Consider the following 14977-nt stretch of genomic DNA (forward strand, 5'->3'; position numbering starts at 1 on the left):
CAGAAAATGGGCAGGAGGGATGAACAGAAACTTTCTCAAGAAACCATATGGGCAGTCAATGAGCATATGAAAAAGTCACTGATTAACATGGAAATGCACGTCAGAACAACAGTGAGGGCTGGAAAGATAGGAAAGCAGGTAAGACGCTTGCCTTGCACACACCTGACCTAGGTTCAATCATCAGCACCACGTATAGTCCCCAGGTACAGCCACGTGTGATTCCTGAGCAAAGAGCCAGGAGTAAGCCCTGAGCACTAGGCCCAAAACCAAACCAAAATACAATAATGAAGTATCATCTCACTCCAAGGAAAATGGCACACAGCAAAGAGACTCAAACCACCAGTGACGGTGGTGAAGTATGAGGAAGGAACCCTCATTCCCTGCTGATGGGATGCTGTGGGGGTCAGCCTCTATGAGAAACAGTATGGAGACTTCTGGAAAAAGAATAGATATTCCACATGACTTAGCAATTTCAATTTTTTTTTCTTTTTGGGTCACACCCATAGTTCAACCTTTTATGGTCCCTCAAGCACTGCCAGGAGTAATTCCTGAGTGCAGAGCCAGTAGTAACCCCTGAGCATCACCCGATGTGACCCAAATAACAAAAAAAAAAAAAAAAAAGAAAGAAAAAAGTTTAATAAGCTAATAAATAACATGCAACTATAAGAAAAATCAACGTGTAAGATATACACACACACAATGGAGCACTGTAGAAAAGGATGAATTCTTGCCTTTTGCTATAATGTGAATAGAGCTACATGGTATCATTTTGCATTTTCTTGTTTTGATTTGGTCGAGGGACCACACCCTGTGGTGCTCAGAGTTTACTCCTGGTTCTGGGCTCAGAAATCATTCTGGTCCTCAGAGGCCAGATAGCACTGTGGGTAGGGGCACTTGCCTTGTATGCAGCCAAACCAAGCTCCATTCCTGACACACCATATGGTCCCCCAAGCACTGCCAGGAGTGACCCCTGAGCACAGAGCCAGAAGTAACCCCTGAGCATTGCCAGGTGTGACTCAAGAAAAAAAAAAACACAAGTCTGGTGCTCTGGGAACCATATGTGAACCTGGAGATTGAACCCAGGTCGGCTGCATGCAAGGTAAGTACCTCACCCACTGTACTATCTATCTGCCTCTGTTCTGTTTCCTTGGGGGTGACACCAAGGGATGCATGGGGGACCAGGCTGTGCCAGTGATGAGATCTGGGCTTCCTGCATGCAGAACAGGCACCCAGCCCTTTGGGCGCCCTCCCCAGCCCGAGGGAGTCACGTTGAGCAAAGAAGTCACAGGGATTAGGACAACTGCCAGATGGTCTCACTCTGCAAACAAAACAAGGAAATGAACAGGGCAAATGCTGACAAGCCCTTAGACTTTCACTGCAGAACTGAGGTAACCAAACGTAGGGCTGGAGGATGAGGAGCAGGGAAGTGGCGGCCTATGCGGAGTCAAGGATGGTGCGGGCGGGTCTCCACTCTTCGATGCTGGTGAAGGTGCAGTGACTGCGCATCAAAAGCAAACACACTGACATTGTGTTTGAGCAATATTTCATTGAGCAATATTTCAGCAAAATTGATACAAGTAAAACATATATAGATCATATGAATCCATATAAGTTTGGGGACCACACCCAGCTGTGCTCAGCACTTATCCTTGGCTCAGTATTGGGGATCGAACCTGGGCTGGCTGTGTGGAAAGCAAGTGGCTTTGCTGGTGTACTCTTTCTCTCTCTGATTGCTCAACAGTAAAAATTTTGAAATAAATAAAAGATCCCACTAACTATTGTACACTATGGTGCTTTAAAATAAAATGATTAAAAAAGGGGCTGGAGCGATAGCACAGCGGGTAGGGCGTTTGCCTTGCACGCGGCCTACCCGGGTTCTAATCCCGGCATCCCATATGGTCCCCTGAGCACCGCCAGGGGTGATTCCTGAGTGCATGAGCCAGGAGTGACCCCTGTGCATTGCCAGGTGTGACCCAAAAAGCAAAAAAAAAAAGAATGAAAGCTTTGAAAAGACATTTCGCAGGAGGTAGGTATATGAGTTGCTAATAAACATGTGAGAAGTGGCCCCAGCCCATGCGACCTTTGGGAAACACAGATCCAGGAGTCTGGCTGGTCCTCTGCTCCTAAAACTAGCCCCGTGGCATATTCCTGACGCATACATGCAGTATCTAGAACTGCACACTTCCCGCATCACTGGTGAGAATGGAAGCTGGTGTGGGACCTTAAAGAGTCTCGTCACCTCCTAAAAAGTGCAACTCACCCTGAGCCCAGCAATCCTCCACTGGGTGTCTATCTGAGAGCAATGAAAACAAGTCCCACAAGCCATGTCAGCTCTGCACCCACTCGCCCAGAGCTGGAAGCCCGGAGGGAGAGCGTGCTGGCATTAGGGCGCATGCCTTAAACGCAAATGGCCCCCCTTTGATCCCTGTCACCACCAGGTGCCCAGAACCCCCCAGGTGTGGCCTCCAAGGGCCCGAGTGTGGTACCCATCCACAGAGAAGCCCTGGAAGGGGCCTTCAGGCCTCCTGACATGGCTTGGGAGGCTCCAAGGAAACCAAAAATCTGTAAGGAAGCAATCCAACAGGGCGGGGGAATAGCCTAAATGGTTAGATCAGGTCTGATCCCCAACATCTTGTATATACCTCCCACCCCCTCCAAGCACCAGCAGGGTGGACCCCAGAACCCCTGAGCACTGCCTGGGAGGTAGGCCTCCCTCCCCCAGATAGACTGACAGAAAAGCCACCTGTGGCATAGCCATACTAGTCAGCAGTAAGAAATACTGAGATACACTGTAACAGGGGTGACGCTTGTGCCAAGGTGATTGCCTTGCATGAGGCCAACCAGATCCCCAGGACCTCATTCGTTCCCTGAGTCCCGCTAGGAGTGACCTCTGAGTGCAGAGCCCAGAGTAAGCCCGGAGCACCACCAGGTGTGGCCCCAAAGAAAGAAAGGAAAAGCAACCAGACACAAAGACTACGTAGTTCTGGCTCTTTTCCTAGGAAACACTCCATAGCTACAGAAAACAGATCAGCCTAGGGGTGGAGAGGGCTGCAGGGTCAGCTGTAAATGGATGGAGGAATCCGTGCTGAAGACGCAGGGCAAGGGGGGGTGTGCTGATGGTAGCACAGCTCAGTGCATGTTCTAGAAAGCTCTGACCTGCACATTCCTGCTGGGTGGATGTTAGGTCTGTAGATTCTACTTCAGCCTCAACGCTGTAAGGACCAGCCAGCGATGGAGCGACCGTGCCTGTCTTAGAGCCCGTTCCTCAAAATTCTCCTGTGCCTGCTCCCTGCGAGACCCCCCCACACCCGGGCACCCCCCTACACCTGCGTGCACACAGCCCCTGTCCCCCAATCAGGCTGCGCCCACTTCCAACCAGTGCCTCTAGCATAAAGCTTCTCAAGCAACCATCGAGGCCCCCCAGGTCTTGCCTTCCTGTGGACCCCTCGACTGCTCATGTGGGGATGAAGAAATCTGAACTTCCTTTTAGCAGCAGAGAGTCGAAATGGGCCCCAGCATCTAAGTGATTCCAATGAACAAAAATGATCGTTCTAGGGTCCAGTTCATGCTAAGAGCTGCTTCTTGTGGCCAATTTTATCCCTGCCTTTCCTCAAGATTCCCTCTGGCCTCCACACTCTCATCTACACCAACCAAGCCCGGCCTTGGCCCTGAGCAAGGCTGGCTGGGGCCTGACAGAGCAAGGAGCTGAGCCCGCTGAGCCACCGCACGGCAGGCAGCTCTGGGCAGCGGGCCCCTGCGTGGCATCCACACTTGTCTTTGCGACCCCCCGTGACGGCCCTGCCTTTTGAGCAGTGCGCCACGAGCATGAAAGTGCCTCCCAATCATTCCCATCACCCGGGCCCGGGTCTGGCTGAGCACTGGGGCACCCAAAAGAGGGAAATCCCAGCCTGGCTGTCACAGGACTCCCAATGGGGTCCTTGTCACAACGAGCCCTCGCCACAGCCCAGATCGCACCGTGTCTGTTGCCCCCTCCCTCCTCGCCCATCCCCGGTGCAAGGCCGGGCACCCTCTGCTCAGCCTCGCCCAGCTTGGCACGAGGGTGATTCCACACTGTTCTCGGCAGACACTACTCAAAAGTCAAACACACAGAAATGCAATTATGGGAGGCGGAAATGACTGGACTCCGGCAATGCATCTAAAATACTCCCCTAAAATATCTGCATATTAAAACTACCAAGGACAGTTAGGCTTTCAAAGGGAGAAGATCAAAGTGCTGTCATCTTTTAATTTAATCCTTTTGTTGCATCAACGGTCTTAAGAGGGATGAGAGAGATCAAAATAAAAATGGAAACAAACTATATCTTTGTGGCTGTTGTGTGTTAGTCCCTTTTTTTCCCTCAATTTGGGCCACAAAATAGGTCAGCTCCATTACTGATCAGCCTTCCCACAAATATTTAAAACAAATTGAATTGCACACCCAATACCCATCACAATTACACCAGGCACAATAACTAAATTAGCAATTCAACAAAATAATTGGAAATGCGATTCTCTCTATTCCACCAGTCTCCCTCGAGGGTTTAGCCGATCTATGGGGGAAAACTCAGCTTTCCTAATTCTGCAGCTAATTAGAGACACACTTGTAAATGAAGTTGTTTGTCTTAAAGTTGAAATTCTCTTCTGGGGGCGGGGAGCGGAAGGAGGGAGGAGACGGTCCTTCTACTCAGGAGCAAGTGTGGGAACAGGTAGAGAGAACTCAGCCTCGCCTGGGCTCTAATTAGCAGCATATCTGCGATTAATAGAGCATCGCCACCACTCTTTCACCATCACTCCCTGGCAAGGAGCAACCTCGCAGGAGCCAGCCGAGCAGAAGACCTCACGGAGTTACGAGTTACGCACGTCTACCGGTCCTGAGGCCTGTCTTCGCAGGTCATTACAGGGGGGCAGCTGAACTGCCAGTTCCACGGGGGCGTCAGCTGCCCCAGACCCAGGGCTCGTCCTCTGGGGCAACCCAGGTGGGCCGAGGCTCGGGAACCAGCGAACAGGCAGGCCCAGGGTGCCAGGGTGCCGCTCACCACACCGTGGCCCATTTGTGGCGGGGCCACTCCTAGAGACGCAACCCCGAGGCTTCAATTAGACTGTCCTTGGCCTCTTTTTGTTCTTTCAGGAAGGAAGATCTTGGTTTAATTATGTAAGTGAGAACTAGGGCTTCCTGTCCCTCCTTCCCAAGAGGCCTCCTTCCAGCCCTGCCCAGAGCACCTCCCCGGCCTGCAGGCGTAGCACAGGGGACTCGAACAGCAAGGTCAGCAGATGAAGCTGCCCCGGGGGGAGGCTCCCTGCTCAGGTCCTCCCTGGGCACCGAGGCGGGGTAGGCGGATAGGGGGAGGGGATGCATGTGGCCACCAATGATGGGCATCTCCCTCTTAACCTCACGCTTGCTCCAGTTTGAGCGGACCCTAGACGGAGCTGGGAGACCCTCTGCAACTTGCACGAGGTTGGGACACAGCTTTGGAGGACTGGGCGCCTCACAGTGGGCACCGGGCAGGTGTCCTGGGAGTTCTGCTGGACGGCCCTGGCCTGGCCAGTGGGGACCCCCTAGGGTCAGAAGAGGCTTCCAGGCGTCCCAGGATGCCCCATGGGAGAGGTGGGGCCTGGCCACGTGGCCGGTGAGGGCGGTGCTGCTCCTCATCTGAGACACCTTTGCCAGGGCACGCACCTAGGGGTCCTGGGAGGGTTGGACTCGGGCCGTGCCAGGTGGGGGCCCTCGAGGAAGGGCAAGGAGCAGCGGCCCGAGCTCTTGCCTGAGAACCTGGGCCGGAATCCCAGACAAGCTCCTCTGAGCCGGGCTAGCGGCGCCGGCGGGGAAGCCGCTGTGCTAAGGTGGGCAGGAGTGTGCAGAGCTCAACTTAAGACCCACCTAGTGTCGGGGTCACCTGTCCAGACAGCCCCCTGCCAAGGCACACAGGTCAGGAAGTATCTGGCTGAGAGCAGCAGGAACAGTACAGTAGGTTGAGGGTGGGGGTGGGCGCCTGCCTTGCACTCGGCCACCCCAGATTGGATTCCTGGCACCCCATATAGTCCCCTGAGCCAGGAGTAAGCCTGGAGCACCGAAACCAAAAGTAAATAAAATCTGGCTGATGGCATCACGTCCCTTTGGCCTGTGCCACACAGGCTGCTTGTTCTCCAAAGCAACTGCTCTGGCGTGGGCAGGGCCTGGGAAGCCAGCTAACAGGACTGACCCTGCGGCCCAGAGGGCAGGACAGCCCACAAGGGCACCCTCAGCAGGTGTGTCTCTAGGAGGTCTCTTGGCACCCTTCATGCCACTCAACTGCCAGGACACAGGTTCCGGGACTCTGGGACTGACGTCCTAGGTGAATGCAGCGCCCTGCACCCCAGGTCATGGGAGATGGTGGGGGAGGGGCAGTGCTGGCACGGGCTGCAGTTCCAGGAGGGTGGGGGGCTTGTCACCCCGTCCAGTCTGCAGGTGAAGCCCTGTATTCCAGGACCGCCAACAGGAAAAAGACAAGAAAAAGGAAAAGGTGGGTGGGAGATGGCGGGCAGGGCTCTTTTTATAACTGCTCACCTATTTTTCTCTCCTATGGGTGATATGAAATTGACTTTGTAAAAATAAAAAAGCATGCTTTTTTTTTTTCTTTTTGGGTCACACCCGATGATGCACAGGGGTCACTCCTGGCTCTACACTTAGGAATTATCCCTGGCGGTGCTCAGGGGACCATATGGGATGCTGGGGATCGAACCCGGGTCGGCCATGTGCAAGGCAAACACACTACCCGCTCTGCTATCGCTCCAGCCCCCAAAGCATGCTTTTAATAAAAAAAAAAAAAGAAAAAAACACCTTGCTTCTTAAAAAAAATTAAATTATTTCCTAGGAATTCAAAATTCAATATCCTTGACATCAAATGGGAGCCCAGAAGCCAGGGAAATAAACTGAGTCAACTTCTCAGGCGGTGACCCTACTGGCAGACCGACCCCTCACCCCCACTCCCCATGACAGCGGCAGGAGCCCGTAAAGAAAATCTATAGCTACACGCAGGAAACCTAAGTGAGATAAGCGCGTCCGTGCACGTGGCCGGCGCCTGCGCCCAGCAGCGGGTAATGAGGGCCTCGTCAATAGGGCTGTTGGACAAATTGAATATATACACATCAGCGGGGCGGTATGGATCCCCAGGACGGAAGAGAGCATTAGTTAATGAACTTACCAAATGAATGGCAAATTATTTTTGAAATGTTATGAAGAAAGAGAGAGTGAACAAAGGACAGAAAGAAGATGAGGTGGAAAAGCTCTGAGACAGAAGAGTGGGTCGGGGGAGCTGGCTTCATCCCTGCCTCCAGCGTCCACCCAGCACAGCTGCCTGGGCATCCAGGTGCCCCCACTCCTGACCAGGTGTGGGGCGCTCTGGCCACCCACCCAGGCCCCACAGAGGCCCAGCTGCCCTCCAGGGCCCCTCCCAGGCCCGGCCGCCTTCCCAACACAGGCCCACCAGACTCACCAAGTGCGCAGGTACCCAGGCACACACCCGTCTCCAGCAGCCTTGGTGTCCCCTTCGCCCCTCCATCCTGCTCCTCTGTAAGGCTGTGCTGAGGACCCCCTCCTCCTCGACTCTGGCAGATGTGGATTCCCTACACAGGGTGCTGGCTAGGTACTGCATGAGGGTTCCAAGGTTTAATCAACATCACTTTTTTGTTTGTGTGTTTGTTTTTTTCAATATTCCTTTTCACTGGGGCTGGGGTGACAGTACAGCAGGCAGCTGCTGCCTTGCAGGCGGCCGACCTGGATTCGATCTCTGGCACCCCATACAGTCCCACCACCCCCCAAATCATTCATTAGTTTACAACATTCTAGAATGTCAGAACATCACACTGTTGTCTACAGGACTCAACGGGCCTGCCACCGACACTCCAGCACCACCTCACTGCCAGAAAGACCCCGAGTCCATTCGCTCAGTCTCACTCCAGTAACCACCATCCTTTTCACTGAGCTTAGGAGTTTTGTATTTTTGAGGGCCAGGGAGCTTGGGCCACACCTGGCTGTGCCGAAAGATCACTCCTGGTGGGTCTGGGGGCCCAGACATATGCAGCATTGGGGATGAAGCCCCCGTTGGTCCAAGTGCAAGGCAAGAGCCTTACCCTGCACCCTCTCTCTGCCCCGGCTGCGTTGTTTTCTTTATTCACTGAATAACTATTACTGGTGTCCTCCTGAGCTCCCTGCAGTGAGCTGAGGACAGCCCTGCGATGCCCCTGGACACAGCCCTTCACAGTCACTTTCTCCTCCCCGGGAACAAGGACCCGCTGATGCAGCTGCAGCCCTCACGGTCTCCAGTGCTCGAGAGGGGGCCGGGCCCAGCCCGGAGAGAGTAACCACATCACAGACAGCTCGGAGCGGAGCACAACTCCGAATGCTGAGGCCGAGACCCCCTGGCAGAAGATTGAAGATCAGTGCGGGGAGGGGCATAGACGCTCTGACAATGAGCAGGCAGGAGGGGCCCCCAGGTGCTGCCATCACTTCCTCCCTGTCTTTCAGTGGGCACCTCACAGCACATTCCAGGGGACAGCATTTTTGTTTTGGGGCCACACCTGGCTTGCTCCTGGCTCTACGCTCAGGGATCACTCCTGGCGAAGTTCTGGGGACCATATGCAGTGCCGGGAATGGACGCATGGCCAGCAGCCGTAAAGGAAACCTGCTACCTGCGTAAGGCTACCTGCGGCCCTGTCTCCCCAGCTCCCAGGGGCAGCTCCTCCCAGAAGAGGATGCTGAGCTGAGGCGTTCCCTGGGGAGCAGGAAATAAACCAGGCCCAGCCTCCGGCCAGTCCCTCAGCCTCCCAACACCCTTCCTGGCCGAGCACCCAGCCGCAGGCAAGGAAACAGGGCCCCTAAGCTCTGACTCAGAAATAGGCACCCAGAGCTTTAACAAACTTGTGCCTCTTTCACTGGGCCTGGGGGGAGACCCACAGAGGAGTGGGGTACGTACTCCATGGTGCTCAAGGATGGGGCAGAGCCCAAACCCCCAGACAAGACAAGCGCCTTGGCCCAGAACCCTCACCGGCCTTTTATTCTAAAAATAAAAAGTCCCAAGACAAAACAATTTCAGAAAACAAAAAGCAAGCTTTAAGCAAATATTTTCTGTGACATTTTATAATGTAGGAGTACTGCTATTTATTCAGACATTGATTAAGCTGACTGAATTGGGCATGAACTCCACATTACTCTTTTTTTAAAAAAAAATTAATTTTATAAGCGATAGCACAGTGGGTAGGGTGTTTGCCTCCCACGCGGCTGACCCAGGTTTGATTCCTCTGTCTCTCTTGGAGAACCCGGCAAGCTACCAAGAATATTCCGCTTGCACGGCAGAGCCTGGCAAGCTACCCATGGTGTATTCAGCATGCCAAAAACAGTAATAAGTCTCACAATAGAGACATTACTGGTGCCCGCTTAAGCAAATTGATGAACAACAGGATGACAGTGCTACTACAGTGCTATAAGTTAGTTCACAATGTTTGATTACATTCAATATTCAAACACCAATCCCACCACCATTACACTTTTCCATCACAAAATTCGGGATGTTTTCATCCCAAACCCCAATCTCTGTCCCAAAATAGAACCGAAACAATATTTCATATGGTCTGTTATGAAGAACTGCTGAATATGCTCACAAAAAAGTGTTTTTATAGGAAACAGCGTGGATTGCTCTATTTTGGCAGGAGCCAATTAAGACATTCTATAGGATATCACTAACATGTTAAGGTTTGGGTGATGTGAGCTTTGGTATATACATCTGAAAATATGTATATATGCATATATATATGTATTTCCCTCTATGACTTGTTGCCTACTATCTGAACTCCATCAAATGTGGTGTGGTAATTATTGAGAATGGGCAGGGAGTGTTTTATGATGTGTAGTGTGACCACACGGTCCAGGAATATGTTTACTCATATGTGGGGCTCGGCTGGAGTGCTTGGGGAGTGGCCTTGAGTGTGGTGGCGGTTGGGTTATGGAGGTTTTTGACTGCCGGAGCTGGGTCCCTTGGGGCGGGGAGGGCTCTCACTCACCTCCCTCTGAGGTGCCCCGTGTGAAACAACCTGGCATGGAGTCCAGTGGCATGGTTATGGGGGCCTCATGTTATGCTCCCTTTCGGGAGAAGCAGCCATGCAATCTAAACCATGGCTGATGAGGAGATCATCTGGCGCCGGCAGGAGGTGGCTTATGGGCATGACCCTGGGTCTCTGGAGACTGGGGAAAGCGGACAAAGGATCTCTGCTCCTGGTCCCCCTGAGCCCAGAGTCCAAGGTCACAAAGTTCCACCTTACCTGGGTTCCATAGGACTTCACTCATGCGTGAGGCTCTGCTGCTGCTGCCGGAGCTGGGGTCCCTTGGGGCAGGAAGGGCTCTCACCCACTCCCTTCTGGGGTGCCCCAGTGGATAGTCTGGCTCGGGGCTGCAGCGCTCTCTTTCGGGAGTTTTATAGTCCTGGGTCTTGGCCGTTGATGAGATTATATGGTGCAGGGGGCAGTTTGTGGGTGTAACAGCCAAGCTACTGGAAAACTGGGGGGAGGCCCAGTTCCGATCCAAGCGGGCCTGGAGCTCTGTCATGGGTTTCCTCCTACCTCTGCGCTACAGGCCCTAACTGCGTCTTTTGATCTCTTTTTTGTTTTTTTTTTTTTGCTTTTTGGGTCACACCCAGCGATGCTCAGGGGTTACTCCTGGCTTTGCACTCAGGAATTACTCCTGGTGGTGCTTGGAGGACCATATGCGATGCCGGGGATCGAACCCGGGTCGGCCACGTGCAAGGCAAACGCCCTACCCGCTGTGCTATCGCTCCGGCCCCCTTTTGATCTCTTTTGATATTTATGGGTCTCTGAAATAAGGCCAATAAATGAGCTTATTAGCTGAACTGGAGGTGGTTTGTGGGTGTGTCTCCCACATACCTAACTTTTGGCCGTTTAATTTCTTGGTAAACTTGGTCCCAAGTTGTTGGGGTCTAGCCAAAGGCACAGCAGCAATTTTGAGGTATCTGGAAGTCTGAAGGTGTACCACTATTTATAGCAGCAAACAATTGCTAACAAATTATCTGTTCAAAAACCGGGTACTCATACTGGGGGGATACATGTCCGCAGAGAAACTGTCATTGAGCTTAAACGATTCCTGTACAACATGATCTTCCCCCGTGCTCTCTACTCTTACCAGTACTTGGACTTACAAACTGACTCAGCTGGCAGCTCTCTGGCCTCTTTCCCCAGTTGCGGACTGTGGCTGCTCATGAATCAAGTGAGTTGCTGGCTGGGAGGGTTATTTTTATTGGCCCCTTCGACTTCTGTGCAACTGTTAGCAGAAAACAAACGTGGACAAGACACCAACCTTATCTTCGAGAGCCTGATGGGGAAGTCCAGGCTGGGGCTAGGGCTGGGGCTGGGGGTGTCACTGAGAATTTCCAGTGTGGCTTGCTCAGTGCCTCACTGTCTTGAGGTTTTCAGGGTCGGTGGTTTGTGAGTGTCATGTGTGAAGTAGTCAGCTGGGCCAAAAGAAAATAAGCAAACTGCACACAAAAGAGGGGGATGCTTCAGTCAACACTGAGAAAGGGCTGTGGATTGAAACTCTTGATAACAGTTCTCAACTCATTTAAAAATCAGCATTAGCTACCAAAATGTAAAGTATTAGTTTTATTAAAATGCAAATCAATCAACTAATCTGTCTTTCTAGTAACAGTTGAATTGCAGTATCCGTGTCAATTAAAATACTTTCCAATTTATTCTTGACTGGAAGGTGGGTGGCCTTGTGAATTTTAAAACGCAGGCCTCTCAGTACTGAAAATCCTGCCTGTTCTTATTTGCCTGTTTTTAATTCATTTTTATTAAACATGCTGGACCTCCAACTATTTTTTTTTTTTTTGAAGCACTGTTTAAATCTTTTTCTTCATCAGCTAGAGTGACCATGATAAAGGCCCTCTCTCCCTGGGAAACTCGGCATCAAACTCCCAGGAAGTTCCCTATTACAAGGTTCCTTACGGTTCCAATGTGCGTCACCCAGAATGCTCCAGCCAGGTGGGCGGGTGGGGACAGCTTATGTTTTACAAAGTGCTCATGTGGGGACCAGGGACCAGAGCCAGAGTTCCAGGCTTGACCCCTGGTACCGCCTGGTCCCCCAGCACCGCAGCCACCATCTCTTCCCAAAGGCGATCATTTTGAAGAAAGTCTGTGGGAGACTCTCCTATCCCTGCTGATTGATCTTTAGGGTAACGGGAGACACACTGGAAATTAAACATTTCTCTGACAGTTGAGCCCAAGAGGTAACTACCGAGACAAGGAAAACAAATCACGCGTACCAAGGTCCAATTAATGTGAGATGGGAAAACCCTCCTCCCTGCATTTGCCCCATCCTGAGCGCAGCAGCCACACTGGAGTTGATGCTAAACTGCGAGGTAGATTACATCCGGGCCCGCCGCCTTCGGAGCGCAGCCTTCAGGCACTGTGACGGTCCCCAGACACCAAGTCAATGATACGTGGAATTCCTGGGCACAGAAATCTGTCACTTGGTTCTGACAACTCAAAACAACATCAAAAGCTTGCTTTTAAAAACCATGCCTAGTTATGAACTAGCACAGCAGTGAGGCGCCTGCATCCCACTTCCACGCTCAGTCCGCGGCCCGGAGGAGAGAAGTGCGGGAGGGCCGTGGAGATGGCCGTCCCCTCGCGCGCACGGGCGGGCCCGCACACATTACTTATGCAAGATAATCTCCATTGCATATTGACCACAGCAGGCCAATAAATCCCCCTTATGGGGATTTAATTTCCAGCTTTTGACCTTTGGATGAAAAACAAGTGAATCATTTCCTCCTGCTAGATTTACACCAGAGCTAATCTCAATCAAGTGATTTAGGAATGGTGAGAATGGAACAGGATCTTTATGGGTGAAACAAGGAAACAAAAAAAGGAGTCAGAGGTTTGTATTTTGTGACAGACAGGCAAGTATCTCCAGTACTGCAGGGTTTTCTGGGTGGCAGTGAGGGGTGAGAGGGAGTCCCTGCTCCTTGGAGTCATAATGACTAAACATCAGCCCCTCCGAAAGCAGCCTCTTGGCCCGGAATCTGTCCTCCCATGGAGCTTTATAATGGAAGATGAGACTGATCACTGGGCTAGAGGAAAACGATGAAGAGGGAAAACCCTCGGCAGGCTTGTGCCCCTGTCCAAGCTCCGAGAATCAATCCTCTGCTTCAAGACTCCACGTGGCAGGGACAGACTCTTTATTCGAGGTGGTCACAGGACTCGCGTGGCCCGAGGCGCAGAGATGCACTGGATGTGAGGCCACTTGCTCTCAGGCTTCCTGGGTCGATCTGGCCATGCTGGTCTTCTGCGGTTTCTGACCACCTGCTCACGGTGGGCGAGGTAGAGCGTCAGTCTGTGGGGGTCTCCTCCCGAGGGTTGAGCTGGCCAAACAGAGACCGATACAGCTCTGTCCTGGAAGACAATCAAAACACACGGGTGCATGTTTCAAGGTTAACAAAGAACCAGGAAGCCGGGAAATACCCCGATCTCTTCCTCCCACTGAAAATTACGCTGCGTAATTAAAAAAAAAAAAAAAAAAAAGTCCCCCACAGCCCTGATTCACAAAACAAAAGGAAGAAGGCGGCTGGAGAAAGCCAATCAAATAGAGGAATATGTAAATAGTACGGGGTGGCTGGCCACCCTGTCTCTGGGGAATGAGTTTTCTGTAAGTTTGCCCTTTCCAGACAGGCTCTTCAAGTAAGAAAACAAGATTGAATATTTTAATAGGACGTGTGCGACTGCCACGCGATGAGGAGGATTCAATCAGACATGGGATGGAGGGGGATATAATTTAGTTTTCATACATTTTCTTGGACTTGGCAGTACTTGAAAAACAATGAAAATGACCCAGCAACAAGATTCCAATTACTCTCCCATGTGCTGCCGTTCGGGGGGGACTGAGCATCCTCTCACCCGCCCCCCCAGCCCACTGCCGTCCCCCTGGTCTCAACCCAATCCTAACTCAACTGGCTAATTTCTATCTAAAGTTGGGCTTAAACATAAAAAAGAGAAGAGAAGAAAAGAAAAGAAAGAAAAAGATCAAACATGCCAGGAGGGTGGGGCCCTAACAATTAACTAAACTGTCATTCCTGCCCTCTATAGCTGCAGGTAAAGCCTGGGTCACCGCTCAGAGTGGGGTGGGCTGGAACACTGGCCTGGAAACGGGAGCAGTCACCCTACGGAAACAGGTTCTGGGCAGGTGAACCCCTTCTTTGTGGGCCGTATATACGCTACCCATCCAGAGAGAAAGGCAATGCAGAGAGGCAGGTCTGGGGCCCGCAGCCCCCAAGAAGGGGCCCTTCCACTCTCATTCCCCGGAGCCACAGGCAGCTGCCTCTGCCCCCAACACGGGCTTCCAAAGGGAACGAGTTATCTGAGTCATCATCAGCGAGTGGCACTTTACAAATAACGCAAACCCAAACCCAACCCCAAATAACGCAAACCCAAACCCAACCCCTTTCGGTCCAGGAAAACTGCAACCCAAAGGTGGCAGCTTCTAAAGTTCCCCGGTGGGGGTAGGGTCGATGGGGGGGGGGGGCAAGTCAGGAGCAAGGGGAGACTGGCCATACTGCAGAGTCCAGCGCATTAAAACGTCCACAGGGGCTGGAGCAATAGCACAGCGGGTAGGGCGTTTGCCTTGCACGCAGCCAACCCGGGTTCGATTCCCAGCATCCCACATGGTCCCCTGAGCAGCGCCAGGAGTAATTCCTGAGTGAAGAGCCAGGAGTAACCCCTGTGCATCGCTGGGTGTGACCCAAAAACCAAAAATAAAAACAAACAAACAAACAAACAAAAAAAACGTCCACAAGTGTGAAGAGGGGCCCGAGAGAGAGAGGACAGAGGGGAGGGTGCTTGCCTTGCACACAGCTGACCTGGGTTCGATCCCTGGCACTCCCAGATGGTCTCCCAACCTCTATCAGAAGTGATCCCTGAGCAAAGAGCCAGAAGAAAG

General features: G+C 52.2%; 1 protein-coding gene across 1 annotated transcript in view; it reads right to left on the reverse strand.

The window, feature by feature from the left end:
- Positions 1–9454: 9454 nt before the first annotated feature.
- AATF (apoptosis antagonizing transcription factor) overlaps positions 9455–14977 on the reverse strand; it is a 121410-nt gene continuing 115887 nt past the window's right edge. The window contains exon 12 of the mRNA XM_055133385.1: positions 9455–13437. Coding sequence (XP_054989360.1) covers positions 13374–13437 — 64 coding nt within the window. The 3' untranslated portion in view covers positions 9455–13373. The remainder of the gene's footprint in view (positions 13438–14977) is intronic.

Source organism: Sorex araneus, chromosome 3 (genome assembly GCF_027595985.1).
Source record: "Sorex araneus isolate mSorAra2 chromosome 3, mSorAra2.pri, whole genome shotgun sequence".
In the NCBI taxonomy this organism is placed as follows: Eukaryota; Metazoa; Chordata; class Mammalia; order Eulipotyphla; family Soricidae; genus Sorex; species Sorex araneus.